Source organism: Anabrus simplex, chromosome 2, assembly GCF_040414725.1.
Source record: "Anabrus simplex isolate iqAnaSimp1 chromosome 2, ASM4041472v1, whole genome shotgun sequence".
In the NCBI taxonomy this organism is placed as follows: Eukaryota; Metazoa; Arthropoda; class Insecta; order Orthoptera; family Tettigoniidae; genus Anabrus; species Anabrus simplex.
The window spans coordinates 982,482,197-982,507,437 of NC_090266.1; the positions used below are offsets into that span (position 1 = coordinate 982,482,197).

General features: G+C 38.0%; 1 protein-coding gene across 12 annotated transcripts in view; it reads right to left on the reverse strand.

Annotated features, from left to right (window-relative positions):
• Positions 1 to 25,241, reverse strand: part of AP-1gamma (adaptor protein complex 1, gamma subunit) — a 792,649-nt gene that overhangs the window by 465,704 nt on the left and 301,704 nt on the right. For all 12 annotated transcript variants that reach the window (XM_067141824.2, XM_067141823.2, XM_067141830.2 and 9 more), the window contains one exon: positions 20,623 to 20,699. In XM_067141824.2, coding sequence (XP_066997925.1) covers positions 20,623 to 20,699 — 77 coding nt within the window. The remainder of the gene's footprint in view (positions 1 to 20,622; positions 20,700 to 25,241) is intronic.

The window sequence follows — 25,241 nt, forward strand, 5'->3', positions numbered from 1 at the left end:
TATCATCCACTGTTCGGAACTTCTCGCCAATCATATCCATGTACTTCTCTCTAATTTCTTCGTCCTGGAGATTTTCTACCCTTATTCGTTTGCAGAAAGATTTTGACTTTCTCTATCCTAGTCCTACAGATACTTAGTTCATTACAGATCAGATAGTGGTCTCTTATCATAAAAAAAATCCCTGAAAAACCTGTAGACTCCTAACAGGTTTCCTGAATTCAAAGTTGGTTATGATATAGTCTATTATGGATCTGGTACCCTACCCTCCCATGTGTAGTGTTGAATAGCCTTATGTTTAAGAATGTATTCGTAACTGATAAACCCATACTAGCAAAGAAGTCCAGCAAACGCTTCCCATTCCTTTTAGCTTCCATGTCTTCCCCACATTTACCAATTACCCTTTAGTATCCTTCAGTTCTATTTCCAAGTCTTGCATTGAAATCACCCCATGAGCACTATCCTACCCTTGCTGTTCACCCTGACTACGATGTCACTCAATGCTTCATAAATCTTGTCGATATCATTCCCATCTGCACCCTCAAATGGTGAATACTGTGAGACAATTCACATCCTAATACCTCCAACTGCCAAATCTACCCAAATCATTTGCTCATTTATGCTCCTAAAAGAAACTATGTTGGGTGCAATAGTACTCCTGATGAACAGTCCTATTCCATACTCTGCCTTTCCCATTTTTAATACCCGTCAAGTACACTTTATAATTTTCTCTCTCTTCCTCATTATCTCCCCTTACCCATATATCACTCACTCCTAGCACATCCAGATGTATCCTCTTTGCTGAGTCAGCCTGTTCTATTTTCTTTCTCCCATAAGCCCCATTAATACTGATAGCTGCCCCATGGAATTCCATTTTGTTCGCCAAGTTGTTTCCAAGGATTCCCTCGCCTGTCGAATGGGAGTGGGACTCAGTTACTCCCACAGGTACTAGGCTTGCTTAAAATGTTCTGAGCTCGGTAAATTTGTGAAGCAGGATGTTACCCTACTTACACATAGTCCAAGTCAGGATCTCTCCTCTAACTGGTTAGGGACCACTGGTGGATTGTATAGCACTGGGCGCCTGAGCACAACGAGGGCCACGATTCAGAATATGTCCGAAATGCCCACTCCCATTCAATAGCAACTGGTATCCCAACTCTCAGGACCACTTACTAGGCCACTCAGCTGTTGCCCAAGGTTCACAAACTAGGATGTGACCACAGTAACCCACACCATGAACCATTCTCCTCAACAATTGCTTTAAATCCATCCCATAGGGTGTTTACATCTTTATTTACTATTCTCCATTGATTTTTTTTAAAATGCTATTTGTTTGGGGCATCGACCTATAGAGATATTTTGCCCCTACTTGCACCATATGATATGAACCTACATGTAATTGGAATTGTGGAAGTGTAGAGTGTTGAATGTGGGGAAAGGAATGTTAAGGACGGCACAAATAACCAGGCCAGGGATATTAATCATTTACAATTAAAAACCCCTGACCCGGCCGGAAATCGAACCCGGGGCCACCGAGTGACAGGCGGATGCGTTGCCCCCTACATCGCGGGGCCGGACTCCATTGATCATAATTAACTTTTAAAATTTTCCTCATTCTTCTTGTTGCTTCAACCAAATGGTATTGTCTAATAGTCCTACTTTTCTGGCATTCCTTTCTAACACATTTATTTTTAAGTACATCAATTTCAGCTTCATGATCACTTATACCATCTATGACTTCAGTTTCTCTATAGAGCTCATCTTGTTGTATTAGCACCACATCTAGTTATATCCATCACTTTCTGATTCAGCTATCCGCCCCTTATTAATTTATTCGTCATTTGTTGGTGATGCTTTCCGTCGTTCACATTTCCTTCCCAGTTTACATTTGGCAAGTTCAGATCACCCGCTACAATAACGTTCCTTTCTGTGTCGTTCATCACATACCTGATTGCGTTATCAAATAATTTGGCATCAGCGTGTTTCTTACTATTCATTATTTCACATCTGAATGGGTTTAGAAAAATAGGATTATTTTTATCAGTTGTTTTCAGCAGACTAAGAAACCGATGAAAACATTGGAGTAGAAATAGTACAGATATGGGTTTAGAAAAATAGGATAAATTTTGTGAGTTGTTTTCAGCAGACTCAGAAACCCATGAAAACACTGATGTAGAAATAGTACAAATGTCAGGAAACCTGGAAATTTTGCATGATTTACTTCCCAAAGTCACATTTGTAATTCTTTGCAAGCTAAGAACTATTCAACAAGTGAGTTGCTGAGTTGCTGTTTAAAAATCTTATACAGCTCATTACTTGGCATTTTTTACTTATGTCCATTAATTCTTCAAGCTAAAGTTGAAATTTTGTACCAGCATTTTTTTTTTCTGCTACCTGATTTTGAATATCAGTTGACATGTCCTCTTTATCGGCAAGCAATAGTATTATTTGCTAAAAAGATACTTTCAGTAATGCCCTCTCAGCAGCCACCCCTAGCATCGATTTTACTATTTCTTTAGAACAAGGTAAAATTGAAGTTTTGCCGCTGTATGGGACTCAGCTTTCCTTTCAATAACTTCTGCTACTTTATAGCTAGCTATTAGTGGTTTTTCTGAATTTTTAGTTATTTTACTCATTAACTGTCATTCTTCAAATTGAGAAGAGAGTCAACGAATGAAATATTTTTATTTTCTAAATGAATGTTTAGTTGACAAGCGTGTCTTTGGTTTGCCTGGAACCATCCATTCATTGCTTAATTTTTCACCACACACAACACACTGAGGAAGTTCACAATTTTCAGTTTCGATATATGTAAATCCGATGTTTAAATAAAACTGATGAAACCTGCACACTGCATCAGATGAAGTTCTCTACACAAGTAGCACAGTATCACTCGATTCAGGTGAATCACTCTTTATTATTGCTACGTTCTTCACTGATGCTTAATCTTTTGTGTTTAACAACTAAAAATTTCTCCATATTTCACATACCGGTAAACTACAGTAGGACTGGGACCATACATAGTCCGGAGAGTCATATTTTCAGATAAACAAACAACAGTGCACAAAATTTTACGTCCGTAAGAGAATTTCATGAAGAAGATTGAATTATTTACTATAATTTATACGGTTGGCTTACCATTATTTACTGAAGTACAGTAACGGTGGTTTTATGCAGTTGAAATGTAGCTCTGCCTTTCCTAGCTGCGAGATCTTCGGTATCGAACTGAGAATAACAAAGTTTTGATAGGAACTTATTAGGTCCACCTTATTCAACACAATACAATTTGTTGTTTAGATTAAATTACAACAATTATTTATTCGATACTTCGTGCCATTCAACAGCCATCCGAGGCGAGTCTCATGAAAATATATAATTACATGATTAGATTTTCTACTCTGCCCCTTCCCACGCTCACCTATTACATGCAATTTCATATAACTAGTATTTTTCTCTTTATTCTTTAGGTCCCGCATTGAACTGAGAAACACCGTTCTTTTAGCATCTTATGGACTTCACTCATAACATGTTTTCACCTTATCTGACATGTTGTAGTAACAAACGAATGGATTCAGACACAAGCAACTATTCACAACTGTGTCCTTTAAGATTGATTTCATTAATCACAGAATTACTATTCATACTCTGTACAAAGTGCAACAAGTCTTTAAATCACAATATTGTTACCAGATATTAAATGTAACAAGTCGAACCCAGGACTCCCAAGATCCCAGCTGGGCAGAAATTCACTCACTATGAGTCTTCTTAACTCATTGTACACGACCCACAAATCTTAAAACTTGCTAAAGGAAGATAAGCATTGTCATTCTAATCATTTTATTCAGGAATTATTTTTAAGTGTAATGTTGAAATGTATTTTATATTGTGCAAGTGTAAATTTTTATATGATTGCCCATTTCTATGATCTAGGTTCGACAGAAAATAACTCTAAATAGCATCAAAACTACACTAGTAGCGAATAAATAATTGTTGCTATTTAATCTAGAAAAATGGTATTGTATTGAAAAAAGGTGGACCTAATAAGTTCCTATCAAAACTTTGTTATGTGAAACATCTAACAAAATTATATTAAAAATAGGTATTTAATACCAAATAGAAACTAAGGATAAAGAAAACATGTGTCCTTGTTCTGAGGTCATGCAGCTCTTTTCAGGCACACCCCCAATGAAGGCAAGCTGCAAGGACCATTTTTATTTTTATTTTTTTTGCTATTGGCTTTACGTCAGACTGACACAGATAGGTATTATGGCAATGATGGGATAGGAAAGCCCTAAAAGTTGGAAGGAAGCGGCCGTAGCATTAACTAAGGTACAGCCCCAGCATTTGCCTGATGTGAAAATGGGAAACCACATAAAACCATCTTCAGGGCTGCCAACAGTGGGATTCAAACCCAATATCTCCCGGATGCAAGCTCACAGCCGCGCGCCTCTAACCGCACGGCCAACTCGCCCAGTATGGACCATTTTAACCATGTACCAACCTTCCTCCGATTCTGAAATCTCTGGGATTATCAGGAACTGAAGCCGGGCCTCCAAAGACTACAGCTAATAATGTGGTTACGCTAAGGAGGCAAACAGCTAAGGGTTTTTGATAAGCAAGTTTATGTTTTACACATGAGAGGTTTTGTTCTGGCAGCGACAACATGATAATATGCTCTCAATGTGCATGAAGACTACTAAAAAGGGTAAAATCCTCACATGCACAAACACATTAGCAACTCACAGAACATGACAACAGCTTCCTTTCAAGAAGAGGATGGTCTGCTGGAGAATGAAATCCTCATGGGAAGGATGATTGGAAAGGTGAATGATTATTGACATGAAATTATAATAATGTTATTGGCTTTACATCGCACTAACTACTTTTACAGGTTTTTGGAGACGCCCAGGTGCAGGAATTTAGTCCCGCAGGAGTTGTTTTATGTGCCAGTAAATCTAGCCACATGAGGCTCACGTATTTGAGCACCTTCACATACCACCGGACTGAGCCAGGATCGAACCTGCCAGGTTGGGGTCAGAAGGCCAGCGCCTCAATCGTCCAAGCCACTCAGCCTGGCGATTACTGACATGACACACTATAATTGTAATAATCTGATTTTTGAAAACACTTGTAAATTTGAATTGTTACATAAAGATAATGAAAAACAAAATAAAATCCATGCAATTATAGTGGCAACAATACTGAATGACCACTATAATATATAATCTTAAGTATTAAATACCAAAGGGAATGATTAGGTATCAGCAGCTAAGAAAACTTTATGCCAAATTCAACAACCATGTAACATTATTTTATACATGACATGCATATTAAGACCTCAGGTAGAAAAGAACTTCTAAGCAGAAAAATGGCAAGGCAGAAAGCTGGCTGGATTAACTATATTCAAAGGAAGAACTAGATGGAAATACTGGAAAAAGAAGGGGATGGTTAACTTGAAAAGAAGACCTTATTTTGAAGTCTGAATTACTCGTAGACTGAGCATCTGAGACACAAACACAAACATGGTAGCAGGAACTGATTTCATTTGATTTGTTTATTTATCATCAAAAGAGTTATTGATTCTCCAATTACAGATGATATAATACATTCAAATAATGACAATATTAACAGAACTTACTACCACCACTAATTATAACTAAGCAATATATAATATATACATATTTACAAAACACAAGAGGAAGGTAAAAAAAGACATGGAAACAGAAAAGTGCTTATACATTTGAAATGACCGAAGAAAGGAAGTACAACTTTCAGGTACTAAATGGGCAGAACAAGATAAAAGGAACACTCTGTCTATGAAGCGTCCATAAGATGTCTGCGAATTTCACTAGCTGACGAGTGAAATATATCCACTATCCCGCTAATTTCGTTCAGGGATCTTAGGGCCTGCATAAACCAAGAGCTCCTGTGTGATTCCGTTCTGCACATGGGTAAGTGAAAGGTGACAGCCTGTCGGGTATTGCGGGAAGGAACATGAATTGGTAGCAACTGGAGGAGATTGGGACAGTCAAGGAAATTACTGATACATTTGTGTATGAAACGTGCGTTGACATACCTGCGCCTAGTCCTAAGCGACTCAATACACATATTTGTACAAAACAAATCATAATCTGTCGACAGCTTGATACCCAAACACTTTTTACTGATCCATTTTGAGAATCTGATCTGTACTCGCTCTAAGGCATTAACTAAGTATTGCTGTGAGGGGATCCACACTTCAAAGCAGTACTCTAGACTAGATCGTATAAGCGAAAAATACAGTGTTTTCAATGCGACAACAGATTTAAAACGCTTGCAATTTCTTTTGAGGAAGCCCAATCTTTTAAATATCTTGTTAACGATATTTAACACATGCTCATTGAAAGATAGACCACTTTGATTACTAGAAATAATACCAATATCGTTAATTTTATTAACAAGCTTCACTTCTTGATCCCCTACATTATAATGGAATACATTAACTTGAATTTTTCTCGTGAAGGATATTGCACTGCATTTTGAAATGTTTAGGGTTAAATGCCACTTTTTGCACCAATCACTAATATTATTTATATCAGACTGTAACAATTCATAATCACTCATATTTTCAATTACCCTGTAGATTTTAAGGTCATCAGCATAGGGCAGGTAGTTGCTCGAATGGATTTGTGATGGCAGATCATTAACAAATAGAAGAAAACATAAAGGTCCCAGTAGTGAACCTTGTGGGACGCCAGATATAGGCTGATAAGGGCGAGAAATGATACCCTCGTATTTTACTGAATACCTTCTTTCGTAAAGATAGCATTTAAACCATTCAAGCAGGCTTCCATGAATGCCATATGCTGACAACTTAGTCAGAAGAGCATTATGCTGCACTGAGTCGAAAGCCTTGGAAAAGTCCGTGTACATGGCATCAACCTCCTTGCAATTGTCCAGAGTGCTAGATATGAAGTGGGAGTACACAGCAAGATTGGTGGTAGTTGAGCGTTTCTGGACAAACCCATGCTGGTTAATATTAATTAAACCACTGACTGCATGATACACGACTTTGTATACGACTCTTTCTGCTACTTTGGAAATGAGTGAAAGAAGAATTACTGGTCTGTAACTGACAAATAACGATCTGTCACCTTTCTTAAAAACTGGAATATCATATCCTTTCTTCCATTCGGATGGGAAATTGTCTGTACAAAGAGACCAGCTGATTATCGTGGCTAGTGGGGTTGCCAGCTCCTCAGCACACTCACGTAACACAATTCCTGGAATTTGATCTGGACCACAAGACTTCTTCGTATCCATCGACTTCAAGATGTTGCAGACTTCCGATGTCGAAGTTACTACAGATGATAAATTAATTTCCCCGAATTGTTTGGTGTGAGAATTACAGGGAACACTGGGTGGATGGAATGTTTTGAAAGTGTCAGCAAAATTATCCAGAATTTCTTTCAATGAGCTAATTTCCTTCTCATCATTAATCATCATCTCAGAATTATTGGCTTCCAAGAGAGAAACAGGAATTGCAAAGTTATTCCATTTAATATGCAAGCTTGCTTGTTTATAACAAAATCTGTCTACAGCAAGAAAATTAATCACTACATTAAAACCTCGATTATTTTTTTTTAAAGCAAGATAGCCATTTATTTAAAAAAGAATGTTATCCCTATATCGAACAAAGCAACAAAGTTTTCAAAAATTAATAACAGAAGAAGAGAGATAGAAGTTAAAGCTGAATCGGGAAAGACCAATTTTGCTTCTGTGGAAATGGAGGAACATGGAGTGCAATACTGACTCTACATCTAATACAGAAGGACTGAAGAAAGAATCACAGTTGCTCAAAAGGGTCAGCAGTATACAAGAAATTATGCCATCTTGTATGTTATAGAGTAGAATTTTCAGTATAGCTTCAAATACCAACAGCATATGTATTTTGAAGAATCTAGAATGATTAGAGTTTAACTGAATCAATGCTCAGCATTTTGTGATTTACTTTAACTTCATTGCTTTGACACTATTTTATCCTGCTTTAATCATGAATACAAAAGGCTATCTTGTATTCGCATGACTAATTTTGAATTAAAATAAGCTCTTTGATGTTATGTTAGTTCATCTCTTTGATATTCATCACATGAGTAAGGAAAAAAAGATGCTACTATTGTATTTTGTCTACACAAGGACATTTTACCATTTTGCTTGTTTATAACAAAATTTGTCTATAGCAAGAAAATTAATCACTACACTAAAACCTCGATTATCCGTCCCTCAATTATCCGTTCTGTGGATTATCCGTCACAAAAATATTTTATTTTTTAAAGCAATGTACAGTCGCTCCAAAACTAATGAGCATACTCTTGATGTCAATAATAATAATAATAATAATAATAATAATAATAATAATAATAATAATAATAATAATAATAATAATAATAATGTTGTAGGTTTTACGACCCACTAACCACTTTGACGGTTTTCGGAGATGCTGAGGTGCAGAAAGTTTTTTTTTTTTACATGCTAGTAAATCTACCGATACAAGGTTGATGTATTTGAGCACCTTCAAATACCACCGAACTGAGTTAGGATCGAACCTGCCAAGTTGGGGTCACAAGGCCATCGCCTCAACTGTCTGAGCCACTCAACCCGTCTCTTAACGTCAAGGTATCTTGATACAGTATTCTGTTTTGGAGTGACTGTACAATGACTCTCCGACTCCTGAGTCCACGATCATAATGAACAGTAACTACTGTACGTACACGAGCATAGACCGGCAATCGACATTGGAGACATGACTTCATACATTTTTTCACTACGTAATTTTATGTTGTGCGAAACTGTTTAACTTTTAACTGTTACGAAGGAAGAGGGATCCTATTCAAATGCAACTGTCACAAACTTTATTATCCATTCCATTGTTGACGAATAATGTACTGTAATGTGCCCTCTCCCAGCCCACGGAACGTACAGTACGGTATGCTGGTCATTTCTACTTCAGAAAGATACCTACATCTTATTTGGTAGTGTGTAACATCTCTGAGTACCGTACGTAGATCTTTCATATCGTTCTGTGTCAAGGTTAAATATTTTCACCCACAGGCTACTGCATCGTAAATATTTCACAATTCACAGGAAACGGAAACCAGCCTAGCGGTCCGTCATAGTCAACCTCTGCTATTAGTACACAGGTAGGCTACATTCTGTACTGTACTGCAAAGTAAGGAAATGTGAGAGCGATTGATAAAGTTGAACATTTATTTTCTGTTCTAACGGCTGAGAAATGTTGAGATTGAAAACGTATAGTTTTAACCATATAAAATAATTGAACGGTTAAAGAAAGGTGAACTAGTCTCAAATTCAGCAAGAGTTCGGTATGGGTGTGACAACCGTGCGGGACCTAATGAAGAATAAAGAAAAAGTGTTGCAGTTTGCGGCAAGTTTCGCAGTTCCCATGGACTCGCTAAAAGGAAAGCAATGAAAGCATCATCTTTAAAAGAACTGGATGCTGCGTTATTCACGTGGTTTCAACAAAAGAGAGGCAAAGGTGTACCTATTAGTGGTCCTATGATAACAAGGCAGGCACAAATTTTTCACGATAAGATAGGGCTCTCAGGGTTCTCACCATCGTCCAATGGTTGGTTACAGAGATTTAAGGACAGACATAGCATTCGAGAATTAAATATTGAAGGAGAAAAACTAAGTGGTGGCAGCAGTGCAGCAGAAAACTTCAGATACAATTTCATTCCAGGTCAAGTGTACAATGCCGATGAAACTCGACTTTATTCGAAGTGCTTACCCATTAAAATACTAGCAGCTGCTGAAGAGAAAAAAGCTCCTGGTCACAAATCTAGTAAAGAGTGCAATACCATCTTGTGCTGTGCGAACGCTAGTGGTAACCATAAATTAAAATTAGCTGTTGTTGGTAAAGCAAAAAATCCACGTTCTTTCAAAGGAACAGCGATGAAATATTTCCCCGTACATTATTGTCATAACAAATCTGCATGGATAACACGCAATATTTTGAGGACTTGGTTCCATAATAAGTTTGTTCCGCGGGTTCGAGATTCCTTGGCGTCCAAGGCTTGCCATTAAAGGCTGTCCTTTTTGATAATGCACCCTCTCACCCTGTTGATACAGAGTTGAAATCAGAGGATGGAAACATTTTTGTTTCCAATTTGCCACCTAGTGTAACTTCATTGATTCAGCTGATGCACCAAGGTGTCATAGCAACCTTTAAGGCGCATTATAAGTGGGAATTGCTAGGGCTCTTACTTTCCGAAGAAACGTCGAGCGCTTTGTCTTGCCCAGAAATCATGGGATCTAGTAACCGCTCAGAACATCACTCGATTGTGGAGAAAATTGTATGCTGATGTCGAAGAGCTCACCAACGATTTTCATGGGTTCACTGATGAAGATGAAAATGAGGGATTGATGATCAAAGATATCCTGAAGACTGTTGAAAATAACGTTCATTTTGGAGAAGTGGATGAAAGAAACATTGAGGAGTGGCTTCATACTGACAATGTATTGCCTGGGCATCACATTTTAACTGATGACGAAATAGTACATAAAAGCGCGAGCGGGAAATCGGCAGTCAGCTGCGAAGTGACGAGTGAAAGTGAGGGGGATGGGGAAGAAGAGTGCGTCACAATCACGTACTGCTTCAGACCGCACTGGAGTCGGCTGAAACGTTAATGGAATTCTTGGAGCAAGAGGATGATACGGATATTTCAGACATTCTTGTAATTAGAAAGCTCAGAATGGACATAAACAAGAAAATAAGTTGTAGGAGAGTAAAAAAAAGTAATGGACTTTTTTAAAGCAGCTTAAGTGACACAAGGTAAATTAATTATTTATAGTCTGCTGGTAATTTAAGTGAATATTTAGTATGCATTGTAGCTTTGACTACATTTTGGTTTTAAAGAGGGTTTAATGCACTGCATTTTAAGGTTATACGGTATGTATTTTATGTACTCTAAAGTCCACTAAAATTAGTATTTTTTTTAAAATTAACTGTTCACCCCTTCCAGGGCATTAGAATGGATAATCGAGGTTTTACTGTATAAAAAATTTTCCCAAACATGACACAATCTTGATATAACAGAATTTTACCCTACAGTCTAACAAACTCACAATGAAGTAATGAAGTGGCTTACTACATGTGAAGAGCTTAGAAGTGGTGAGCTACAACATAGCGAGGTGTGCTACATTTCGTACTCCCTCCAGGAATGCATGGAGAAGGCAGATAGAGATTATCGCGAGAGTTACTGAATGTTTCCTATGAATGACGAATTAAGCTAGCTGACGAATGTTTCGGCCATAGCAGAGCGCTCGTCATAGGAGAGCGATCGGTGTTCATTGAATACTCCTCTCATATTAGTAGATAAACTGTGGGTCTAACTAGTAAGCCTGTAAAAATTTAAAGCGTCAAGATGAATGTTGATGAAGGTGCAACACTGGTGACCTCAAGTAAAAGCTCGGACACTGTTTCTGCTGATGCAAAATAAATTGTCAAAAGTGCTGAAAATAAAATTAAATCAGGAGTTCATAGTGGTAGAAAAAAAAAGGGAAACCAGTTCCAAGCTCTGCTTGGACTAAATTCAGAGAGATAATGGGTAAAAATACTTTAAAATACGCAGGATTTGTCTAGTTCTTCTCATGTAAAACAATTACATTTTTTTTGAAGACAGCTCCCTCAGTTCCTGCAAGAGCCATGTGCATTTTTAATCATGTTCTAGTACAAATAAAGTTCATGTATTGCCTGAGATGAAAGAAAATTTGAGATGCTTACGGATGTAGGGCCATTTTATATGCTCAATGGACCAGTTCACAAACTTAATACAGAAAGCCTGGTCAAAGGGAGCTCTTGCTTTCAAACTCTGATACGTGTAACTGTATTTCTCCAGAAGAACATTGACAGTATATTATTTTTGCATAGTTACTTATATGGGAAAACAGAAAAATCACAAATGTGGAGAACACACGTCAACAGATCTAGAATAGGTAACTGCAAGAATTAAACTTTTCAGTCGTAAAATAAAGTGTTTTTAAATAAACATAAGTAACAGACTACATATATAACAGTTTTCCTGTGTATTGTGGTATTTATTGTAAATATATTTTTATTTAAGATCACTTTGTCGTTTGGGCCTACTGAGGATCATGGGACTCGTATCTTTTCGTCACTTGGGCCTTCCGATTTCTCCTCTTCAAGTACTCCATTTTCTGACTGTAAGCCAGCTTTCTTTTGTCCATCCACTTAAGTCTGCTGGTCCCTGTATTCTTCCTACCAACAAGTGACGTTGGAAAAATTCCCCACTGGATGGCTTGCCGAAACTGTGTGCGATCATGTATGGACACGTGTAGGATCCCCAGTTGTTCCAGGTCTGACTTGACAGAAGAAATCCACTTGTTCCAGAATGCCTTCCCTCTACCTGCCACAACGAAGATGCTGCTGGTAAGGCTGCAGGGATTCATGCAGGTTGGGTACCCATAGAAGAGCAGGCGCCTTTTTCTTACACATGTGAAAATGTCTTCTTGATGTTCGTATAGATCATCATTGTTCCAAATTCTGTAGGTGCCTCCCTCTTCTCTTGGGGCCTCAGTATTCTCCCCGGGATCTTCCATTTCTTAAGTTCTAGATTCCTGAGAGGGCCTTTCTTGGTCATCACAAGACACTCAGAGGTGTAGAGAAGAGATGGTTTTACTACTGTATTAAAGTGGCTGGGTTTTAGGTTCATGGAGAGGTACTTTGATGTGTAGATGCTTCTGCACGAGTGGTAGGTCCCCTCAAACTTGAAGTCACTATTATATGCTATATTTAAACAATTTAATACCCACCCCGCCTTAGGATCTATGGTTGCGGGAAAACCTAGAAACCATTCGATACTTTTTCTGGAAGTTTTCAATTATCACTATATGGTGATTTCCCTCCCCCCACAAAAACTACTACTACAACTTGTTCATTTAATTATTTCATATCTAACTCTTAACTGAGGATAAAGAAATTAGCCCTGTTTTCACTTCTGAAACAATAACAATCGCAAAGAATATTTTCTAAAAAATAGTTTTAATTGACAAATAGCGCTCTTTCTTTATCACAGATTAAATTAATTTCATGCATGACATGCAATTTTTGAGGATAAATATTTCCTAAAATTGTTTTTACTGAGCAAGTTGGCCATGCAGTTAGGGGCGTGCAGCTGTGAGCTTGCATTCAGGAGATAGTGGGTTCAAACCCCATTGTTGGCAGCCCTGAAGATGGCTTCCCATGGTTTCCCATTTTCACACCAGATAAATGCTGAGCCTACACCTTAATTAAGGCCACGGCCGCTTCTTTCCCACTCCTAGTCATTTCCTATCCCATCACCACCATAAGACCTATCTAAACGGTGTGACGTAGAGCAAATTTCCATTAGTTTCATTTCTACTTTCATTTTCTATTGTAAAGGCTAAAGCAAATTGTAAAAATAAAAAAAAGGAAATATGTACTTTTAAATACCATGTTAAAGTTGCATTTTAATTTGTTTTCAAAGTAAATGTATTTCATCTAGATGAATATTACACTTGAGTAGAACTCGAATTCAGTATTTGTACACTTAGACTGTTTCAGTCCGATCAAAGTATGAAAATGATTTTGATTTTCCGATAAAAGTATATTTTCTGCTGTATTCCTGAGGTGGCATTAATAAAAGTACATGGAAAGTGCTAGCGTTTGAATGAAAACTGCCATTAATCATCTGGGAAGTAATAAGATGCTTCACAAAGAATAACAACAAATATTGATATTGCAACACACATTTTGAGGTTATAACACATAATAATGGTAATTAAAACTGAATATAATTAATTGAAGGAATGAAAATGAAAATCTACACCCTGTTTCCAGTCATTTGACCAGGTCAGGAATGGAATGAATGAAGCCCCCATCTAGCGGTGAGGATAGGAATTGTGCCGGCTGCCGAAGCCTGTCGCACTCCTCTGGGGCAATGATTAAGGACTGACAGATGAAATGAAATGATACTGGACAGTGTTGCTGGAATGAAAGATGACAGGGAAAACCGGAATACCCGGAGAAAAATCTGTCATGCCTCCGCTTTGTCCAGCACAAATCTCAGATGAAGTGACCGTGATTTGAACCATGGAACCCAGCGGTGAGAGGCTTCGAATTAATTTAATGAATAAATAAATAAAATTATATATTTCACGCTCAGATGCTACTGTTAGCTTGTAATTCACAGGTCATACCACTGTTTCTGATGACAATGTTTTTGTGGTACAGGTATCAAGAGTTTTAAAGTGAGCACTCCCTTTGGCTGGGGAGCGATCGGCCGAGCGATGCCGAGCAAAGGCCAAATCCGAATGCAAGCAATTACACACAAATAGAGTTCGGGAAAACAGTTCTCCAATATCTTGATGCATTGCTCCCTTGCAGCATTCTGATTAGAAGCACAAGGGTGTAAGTTAGTTTGGATCAACAGATAGTTCTAGCCTGTATGGCTGAATAAGAAATGAAGAACATATATTTTTGGCTAGTGATTTAACATCACACTAACAATATGAATGCTTGGGAAGGTAGTGGCTGTGGCCTTAATGAAGTACATTCCCATGTCACGACCCTGTGTCATGACACGGCCCTTTCATATCTCAGTGCCGAGCTAAGGGACTCTAGTGAGCCTCGAATCTGCGACCTCCGAGAATGAAGAGATTCGGAGTAATGGTTTAGAACCTAAGCAAATGTATAACAATGGCGGGAAGTTACAGGGTTTTGAATATTTAAGTGAGTGATAATTTTATTTGAGTGGAAATTTGAAATATTCGAAGCATATAATTCTATATAATTTAACATAAAGCAAAGTTTAGCGGAAGCAAGCCCAGTGTGTGTGCAAAATTGTGAAATATCCTACAGAACGGTGCCTATGCAGGAACAGAAACGCAATAGCAAACCTTGAAGGATAGTTCGAGAAGCCAGTGGAAAAAAGTGCCATGTAGGCCACGCAGTGATTCTGGCGCATCAGAAAAGTACCAATCAGACTGAGAGATAACAGAACCTTGTGGGAGTAGGGGATGATATACAGGAAGGCATTGGAAAAATTCAAGAAAGTAGGGAATAAAACATATAAGCTGAAGTTTGGGAAGAACTGGGGAGAATCTGTCCAGCTACTGTGAATCACACAGCATGGCCGTAAGCCACAGAAGCCCCGAGAGAGTTAACCTACTCTACTGTTAAATACATTTAAGGAACAGCAGAGTGTTATTATGCTCAACAAACGCATAATTAACCAGAAACCTACAGTAAAGAAAAGAGGACTTGAGTTGAGGAACAACAGTATTTAAGCGTACCGAGTTCAAATTTGTGGATGTGCACTTTCCTTCCACTAGAACTTCACGATGTCCGAGGCGGCTACGGCATAGCAGAAAGAAGAATCAAGAGAGAAGGCAGAAGAGAGAAGATGATGCTGAAACACGAGCAAAGTATTCACGAAGTTTCACAGGCATATTTCAATTTTAAATTAAATTGTCTAAAGAGAATTCGAGAGGACAGAGACTTGAGAAAATTCTTCTCACATATCAAGTTTGTACATATTTGTAAAGACTAGTTTCCTCGTTTATTTGTGTATTTGTATTTGTGTATTTGCATAGTACAGGTGAAGGGAGTTGTGAGTGAACTGGAAGTGTAGTCTTGTTATTGCCATAATGTAAGCTCCCTAAAATCGAACCCAAGTCCCCAGCTTGCCCAGTCCTTAGGATCATGACACCCAGCATTTGCCCAGTGTAAAAATAGGAAATCTAAGAAGACCACCATAAGGGCTTTCGACAGCGGGATTCGCACCCACTCACTCTTAAATACAAGATCACGGCTATGTGACCCGAATCATTTAGCCAACTCTATCAATGAGCAACATTTCATTTTAGTCAATGAAGTGTGCGTCTCCCTCAACATAAATGAATTCAGTACTAGGGAAAACATTCACCTTCATGATACTCGGGTCAAAGCAGACACTGACATCCCAATTCACAGGCTGCCAAAAACTGCTCACTCACATAAAATCAGTTTTTTAATATTATTTAATAAATTACCACATTCTGCACGGTCCACTCCTTTAAGTAATTTTAAAAGAAAAATGTATGATTGGTTAATAGAAAATCCATTTTATAATACCTCCGAATTCTTAAAAATGCATAATGTTAGTGTTAAGTTTTAATAAAAGGTGTATGTTCATTTAGTCTTAGTAATATTAACACGTTGGCTGCCAGAGCGGTACATTGTACCGCCGAGTGAGTGTCTCACGAGGCCACGGCGGTACAAAGTACCGCTGACAGGCGTTGCTATTTGACTTTCCCTGCCGGGTCGGCAGACCGCTGAGCTGTTGAGTTCGCTATGCTAGCGTACCGCTATGGCCTCGGAGCAAATCCTGGCGTGCTTGGTTTCCAAAATATAGTCTTTATTTTTTATTAATCCAACCTCCTTTCATTGGCAATATGTGAGTATTTGTCCAATCAGTTTAGCCATGCGCTTAGGTGTGCCGGGTTAGCTAACTCGCAAGATCAAGATATTGGAGATCGTGGGCTTGAATACTACTGTCGGGAAACCTGGTTATGGATTTCGGTGATTTCCCATTTTCACCCCAAGCTTATTATTACCTAATCAATACGTTACACTGATTTCTTCCAAATTGTTCCATCCATACCTGAGCTGATTTCTCCGGTTATCGCAATATATATAGCGTAAAAATGAGCGTATTTGCATTTTCTAAATTGACAAAATTCATCGACAAAGCAAAATTTTACATTACCGTTGAGCATTTGGCAAGGAGTAAATAGGAAATAAATATCCTTCAAATTTAAGTTGGTGAAGAGTTTTTTGTGTTGCAAAATGTAATAGACCAGTTTGACATGGACACTACTTACCAGAGATCTCATACTGAAGGGCTAGCGTCATTATCTTCCGAGTTCGGAAAGAAAACGGTTTCCTTTTTATAACTAACCTCTCCGTTCACTGGTAAAATAACTTAGAAATATCTCGCAAGTATTTCACACACACCCTACTGTAAAAGAATGAGTGCCTTGCGATTGTAGTCGTAAGCGCTAGTAAACAAATCGTGGCTCGCCCTGTTATCTACAATGTGTATTATCAAGCGATGCAAGCTTCTGGTACCGCTAGACTGTACCGCTCTGGCCGTCTAGGCAAAACCATGCAGTGAACTTTTCTGTGGGGCCACGGCGGTACCTCGGGGTGCTGAGAAATTTTATTGTATTTCGTACGTACATTGAACACTTAAGTGAAATATCACTTCGAATTTTGCTTTAATGCTTATTTACTACATGCATAGTAGAAAAAATGCTTTGGCCACCGGGACATTTCTTGCTATATGTCCTGGCAGTCAACGTGTTAAGTACTAAATTATTATCAGATGACAAAGCCTATTTCATTGTATATGGTCAATGGCAAATAAAGATTCTTGATTCTTCATCCTCATCATCACCACCACAATCATCATTATCATCATCAATGTCCCACTCCAGTCGCCCGGGTGTGGTGTCTCCCTTTCAGCTTCAATCAACTGATGGACAGGAAGGCTCTAAATTGTTTTATTCTCAGTTCCCAAAATTATACCCAGCAATGTGATGTGTTAATGGTCTTATAAAATTCTCACAGACATAAAAACAAATACCAAATTGACTGACACTTTTATGATTATGATCCCCTCATACGTAAATGTTTGATAAAATTGCATTAAAGATAACGAAATTCTCCAGACTAGGGAAGTTTTATTCTAGAGATGAATTATTGGATACTGGAATACAATGCTGAACATTTGTTTCTAAAGGCATTTTATGGAACATGTTTGCAACCAATCCATGTATAAGCTGCTCAAGATGCCCAGCAGTTGCACATGTCTGGAATAACAGTCCAAGATCACGTATTTGCAATAGGAGACTCAACAAAATGGATCCCTTATAATTTGAAAGACTCATTTTTGTAACTCACTGCTACAGTGACAAAAACCTGGGGAATAACTGAAGTAAATTATCAGAACAACCAACTGCAATATTCTTCTCTCTCTCTCTTTTTTATTTTTTTATATTTTTTTTATTTTTTTATTTTAGTGGCTTTATGTCGCACCCACAGATAGGTCTTATTAATTCCATCCACTGGTCTAAGGAGTTTGGACAGCCAAAGTAGGGGACTGCCTGTAGGGGTGAAGTACAGTGGGGACTTCGAGGGCCCTGGGACCACTACGGTAGCTGTGAAGGTCCTTCAGGAACTCCGAAAAGTGGTGGCAAAAAGGGCTCTGGTTAAGACGCAGCAGGTCGTTATGCTACTTAGGTTCCAGAATGGGTAAAAAAAAAAGAAATAATAATAATAATAATAATAATAATAATAATAATAATAATAATAATAATAATAATAATCATAAAAAATAAGTAAATAAATGCAATGTCAATTTTAATCTTATACCAGTTGTATAGTATCATTTGATGTAATTCCACATACTGTATATCAGTTGACTATATATGTAAGTAGTACAGAGATATTATAAGTAGAATTTTTTAAACAATATAAATTTATTAAGGATGAGCTGTGTGTTTAATAGAAAAAATTGTTAGCGTAAATTGTATAATATTGTATTATAGGAACATTTTCTTCTGTTGTTAATTTAATATTTAATGCTTGACAATAGTGTATTTTAGTGTACCATTTGCCACCAAGGTAGACACCTCATTTACAAATAAAGAGATTTTGATTTTTTTTATGGGGATGATGGGATAGGAAAGGGCTACGAGTGGGAAGGAAGCGCCGGTGGCCTTAATTAAGGTACAGCCCCAGCATTTACTTGGTGTGAAAATGGGAGACCACGGAAAACTATCTTCAGGGCTGGCGACAGCGGGATTTGAACCCACTATCTCCCGGATGCAAGCTCACAGCTGCGCGCCCCTAACTGCACGGCCAACTCGCCCGTGCAACATTCTTATCAGTAGTTGTGAACTGTCAAACCACCAAGGAAGATGACTCTTAATGTATTCCATGCATCACAGAATTCCTTACGAACTTCGGGACCAAAGTCAGATTATTACTGCACAGTTCATGTAGAACACAAACTGCAAACCACCCATAACTCAAAAAGGCAACAGGAATTCTCCTGCACTGAATAACATTTGCCTACATATGTCAGGCTCTGCCTCATCCAGTATATATTCCTTATTTCTCCCATCTTTCCTGAGTTGATAACACTGAGCAATGAACAAGTTTCAAAACAGATGGAATCACAAATACATACTATCAATGTACATTATGGAGGAAATTTAGCATGGCAAAATCTCTTGTATAATAAAACCAATGATTTTTCAATAAAATCACTGATATTTCTCTAGCAGCATCTAATACAGCCAGTCCCACAGTGTAAGGGTAGCATGCCTGCCTCTTTGATTCCCAACTAATCACTAGTTCAAGGTCCACTCAGCCTTCGTGATTACAATTCTGGACACAAAGGTCAACTACTGAAAATGAAAAATCGACGATTTTTAGGTTTTTATTGTATGTGACTTATTTTGGTCATGTCTTCTTATGGGTACAATATTGTATGTATACGTTCTGCTGGAATGAAGATCAACTATGTGATACTAGAGTATGTGCAAGGAGAATCCAGCCATAAACAATAATAAGTGATCAAACAACAGTTCAAGGCAACAGGAATTCTCCTGCACTGAATAACATTTGCCTACATATGTCAGGCTCTGCCTCATCCAGTATATATTCCTTATTTCTCCCATCTTTCCTGAGTTGATAACACTGAGCAATGAACAGCAGCATCTACCGTACTCCTTATTGTATTGGCTCTTACGATAGTTTACCTTGGTCAGAACTGACGATTCAGCCTGCCTTGAAGGTAGCAATATATGCATCTGAGCAGCTCCTTTCTGCTCTCCTGTGAAGTTAGTGAAATTTCGCTTATGACAGTTAACCTCTGCCGTCCAGAACTGAGGAGCTATCTGACCGTGAGATAGTGGCCTCTGTCTAGAAAGCCAAGAACAACGGCTGAGAAAACTTGTCATGCCAAACACACTCATAATCTGCAGGCCTTCGGGCTGAGTAGCAGTCGCTCGGTAGTCCATGGCCTTTCAGAGCTGCTGTGCCATTGGTTTTTAGCATGATACAAGAAACACTAAAGACAATTTAGTACATGAATAATGCAAACTAAAAGAATATCTTGCAAGCAATGAAATGGAAGAGAGAAAATGTGGTCAAAGAAAAATTAAGCTATGCAGGTTGCTTAAGGATGCTACATGAGCAATATTTGAATTTGAAAATTTTGAGAAATACTTATACTTTTTGTTTCCCACCAGTGACCAGTTGACAATTTTTTGCTTTGTACTGGTACTTAATATCTCTTTGACACATACTGTATGTATATGACACAATCTAATAGTTGAACTCGATTTCAAATATAAATTATTTCTTCCAATTAAAACAAGTAAATCATGTCATCCATACAATTCCAAATTTTCAAAGTAAAAAAAGCTGCAGAAGATTAAAAAAATCAAAATAAACAAAATAAAACTCTTAAATATCTGCTTTTTAGGAGGAAATGACTTGTACACATGCAATATGATAAAGGCACACTTACTTACCTTCTTAAAGTGCTGTAATGTGTCTGGACTGTTCTCACACATTTCTGTGATCAGGGTAACACCAGTAATCAGAACACCTGTAAATATGAAGCAAGAATTCCATAAAATTCAAGTAACAAATTATCACCATACTCTAAGTTCAAAAGAAAATGCTTACAGAAATAAAAAAACAAAAAACATGCACATATATATAACAAGGCAGAATCAATATTTTATATTAGATAACATTATTAGACAACTCATTCCAGAGCATTTCGACTTCGTTACCAGGTTGAGAATAATGAAGGATACCTATTCAGCATATTCCCGGTGTATTTACAGGAAAGTGTTAATTTTTAAAAAAAATCACTTGAATATTCCTCATCTCTTTACAGATTATCTGCACTGCATTAATACCTAGGACAATCACACCAAACTGTTTTACTCGAAGTTACAAGTGATTTCTATGCAAGCATCTACTTGCAAGTTATTATAATGGCCTAGAAAGCAATATGTGGACATCCAATTACAAGCTGTGAGCAAAATGAATGAAAAAGTAGAACAGAGAGCAAGAAAGAAGTTTTGTGTTAAACTAGAAAAGACAACTGGAATGTTCAAATTTTTACTATAGGTCTATAAATATTGGGTTTTACAAAAAGTGTGCCTTTGAAAGACATAAGGTTTATACAATGGAAGATGTCAGTGGTTGAATGATTGCCACATCCTCTTTGTTTTTCTTGTAATTTCTTGGTCCAATGACTGAGAAAAAATATGCTGAAAGACAATTATACCTTCCCTTATACAACAGCTAATACCACTGTGAAGACATCAATTCCGGATAATCTGAGCCAGTTGGCTGTGCGATTAGGCTTGTGTAGCTGTGAGCTTGCATTTGGGAGATGGTGGGTTTCAATCCCGGCATAGGCAGCCCAGAAGATGCTTTTCAGTTTCTTACTTTCACAACAGACAGAAAAATGTCCATTCGACACTCCATGTAAAAGATCTCTGGTGACATAGATGGTGTTTGTCCAACAAAATTTGTTAAAACTCAGCCATAGATGCCCAAGAGAGATTCGGATTACTCTGCCATCTAGTAGGACTTGAGTAAAACAGAACGTTGAAAAGGATGATCAGACAGCCAGATGGCGTCAAATTAAAATGTCTGAACACGGTAGCTGAGGCCATATGACTAATTATTATTAATATATTAATAATAATACCACCACCACCACCACGCAAATGATGTGCTGCACCTTAATTAAAGCCACGACTGATACCTTCCAAATCCTAGCCTTTACCTATACTTTTGTGGCCAAAAAAACTTTGATTTGTTAGTGCGAAGCTAAACCAGAAGCAAAAGAGAGTTCTCAGTAAAAATAATTGGTGGAATATAGCTAAAACTATAAGAGAAGATATGCACCAGGCTCCAGAGATAGAACATACTGTACATTGGTTCTAGGTGCATATCATTCATATTTCTGAAAAATTATGAAAAAGTGCAAGATCCAGACATTTGCCCAATGAACATTAAAAAAAAAAAAAAAAAATTATATTTCTTGATAACATAAGGCTTAAGACTTGCCTAGTACTTAATTAATATTTCAAAAATAAATTTTTCAGTAGGTATTGAAAATGACATTAAACGAACCTAATAAAACTGAATTAAGCAGCTCCAAACAGTTGAACAATCTTTGCAATATTGGATATGTCAACTCAAACCAATCTACTCTAAGGAATACTTATCTTTTTTAAATTACAAATCACAACTAGAATGCAAGGAACATACAAAGTGGATAAATACAAGGTCAGTACAGGTACACACAGTCCGACCTGTTAGCTGAATGGTCAGCGTACTGGCCTTCAGTTCAGATGGTCCTGGGTTCGATTCCCGGCCGGGTCGGGGATTTCAATCGCTTCTGATTAATTCTTCTGGCTTGGGGAATGGGTGTTTGTGTCCGTCCCAACACTCTCCTCTTCATATTCACACAACACACTACACTACCAACCACCACAGAAACACGCAATAGTGATTACACCCCCTCGATATAGGGTTGGCATCAGGAAGGGCATCCGGCCGTAAAACAGGGCCAAATCCACATGTGCGATTCAGTTCGCCCCCGCGACCCCACAGGTATGGGTAAAGTGGTAGAAAAAGAAGAAGTACAGGTACACACACCCACACACAAGGACAAGCCTTAAAACACAAAAAGACATAACATTGCTACTCTAATGGCCATAATTTACATTTTATTATTATTACTCACCGTGGCATTGAGAATGTTATCCAACAAGCAAAGAAATTCCAATAACCTAAAGAAAACAGCAAGAGATATGATGTGTATAGTTCTGAAGAAACTAACATCTGCAGCTATCAGATGTTAAGCAAGAAAATTTCAAATGTTTCTTCCTCTACTAGAATGTAACAATTTTGAATTGCAAGGCAGAGGACCATACAAGCATGAATAATTCCTGTATATACATTATTTTCTTTCCAAAATTTGGTGGTGAAAGTAGTAAATAATGTTATTTGTTTTACATCCCACTAACTACTCTTTTACGGTTTTCAGAGACGCCGAGTTGCCGGAATTTAGTCCCGCTGGAGTTCTTCTACATGCCACTAAATCTACCGACAAGAGGCTGACGTATATGAGCATCTTCAAATACTACCGGACTGAGCCAGGATCGAACCTGCCAAGTTGGGGTCAGAAGGCCAGGGCCTTAATTGTCTGAGCCACTCAGCCCGGCAGGTGGTGAAAGTAGGGATACAGGAATTATTTGTGTCAAGGACTGTACAGTGTTCCTGACATAAAGAAATCTGGAAGTTGGTATTTTTCCACCCTATCTGTTCCCATCACAAGCAAAAAGTGTGTCTTGCATCATTTGAGAGGTATCAGTTTAAGTAGCAGCACGTGTTTAGGATGACTAGTGAATTCATGTTAGGTGGCATTCACCGCCAAAGAAAAGCTCCACATGATTGAAAAGGCAGAGCAAACTGGTAATTGTGCAGCAGGAAGAGAGTATAATGTGGACAAGAGTTGCAGTACTTGACTGGAGGAAAAATAAAGCTTGTCTTAAACAGTAAACACCGGGCATTTTGCAGATGAAAAGGAAAGTTTCCACAAATCGAAAACAGGATATGAATGTATGAATGTGTGTGGGAAAGCATTCTTTCCGATTATATTACACATGTTTGCAAAATTAATAACTGGTTCGATAGAAGACAGTTCATGTTTAGAAAAGGTTATTCCACTGAAGCTTAACTTGTAGGATTCCAGTAAGATATAGCAGATATCCTGGATTCAGGAGGTCAAATGGACTGCATTGTGACTGACCTGTCTAAAGCATCTGATATGGTAGATCATGGGAGATTACTGGCAAAACTGAGTGCAACTGGACTAGACGTAAGAGTGACTGAATGGGTGGCTATATTTCTAGAAAATAGAAAGAGAATTAGAGTACGCAAATCTTTATCTGACCCTGTAATAATTAAGAGGGGAATTTCTCAAGGCAGTATTATTGAACCTTTATGTTTTCTTATGTATATAAATGATATGAGTAGGGAAGTAGAATCAGAGATAAGGGTTTTTGCAGATGATGTTATTCTGTACAGGGTAATAAGTAAGTTACAAGATTGTGAGCAACTGCAAAATGACCTCGATAATGTAGTGAGATGGAGAGTAGGCAATAGTATGATGATAAATGGGGTTAAAAGTCAGGTTGTGAGTATCACAAATAGGAAAAATCCTCTCAGTTTTAATTACTATGTTGATGGGATGAAAGTTCCCAATGGGGATCATTGTAAATATCTAGGTGTTAATATAAGGAAAGATCTTCATTGGGGTAATCACATAAATATGATTGTAAATAAAGGGTACAGATCTCTGCACATGGTTATGAGGGTATTTAGGGGTTGTAGTAAGGATGTTAAGGAGAGGGCATATAAGTCTCTGGTAAGACCCCAACTAGAGTATGGTTCCAGTGTATGGGACCCTAACCAGGATTACTTGATTCAAGTACTGGCAAAAAGCAAAAGAAAAGCAATTTGATTTGTTCTGGGTAATTTCCAACAAAAGAGTAGCATTACAAGAATGTTGCAAAGTTTGGAGTGGGAAGACTTGGGAGAAAGGAGACGAGCTGCTCGACTAAGTATAACGTAATATTGAAATATTCAGTGGCTTTACGTCGCACCGGCACAGATAGGTCTTACAGCGACGATGGGATAGGAAAGCCTGAGAGTTGGAAGGAAGCGGCCGTGGCCTTCATTAGGGTACAGCCCCAGCATTTGCCTGGTGTGATAATGGGAAACCATTGAAAACCATCTTCAGGGCTGCCGACAGTGGGATTCGAAGCCACTACCTCCCAGATGCAAGCTCAATGCTGCGTGCCCCTGACCGCACGGCCAACTCGCCCGGTTTTATTTTAAAGGGGGGGGGGTTCCACCTATTCAATACGTATGTTCTATCTTAAGCTAGGACTTATGCATTATTATTTACAAATGCATTAGTCCTAGTAACGCATTAAGTCCTAGCTTAAGACAGAATATATGTATTGAATAGAGGGAACGTTTTTTAAAATAAATTGAATATTTCAATATCATATTGTACCTGTAGAGCCCCCGTGGCTCAGACGGCAGTACGTTG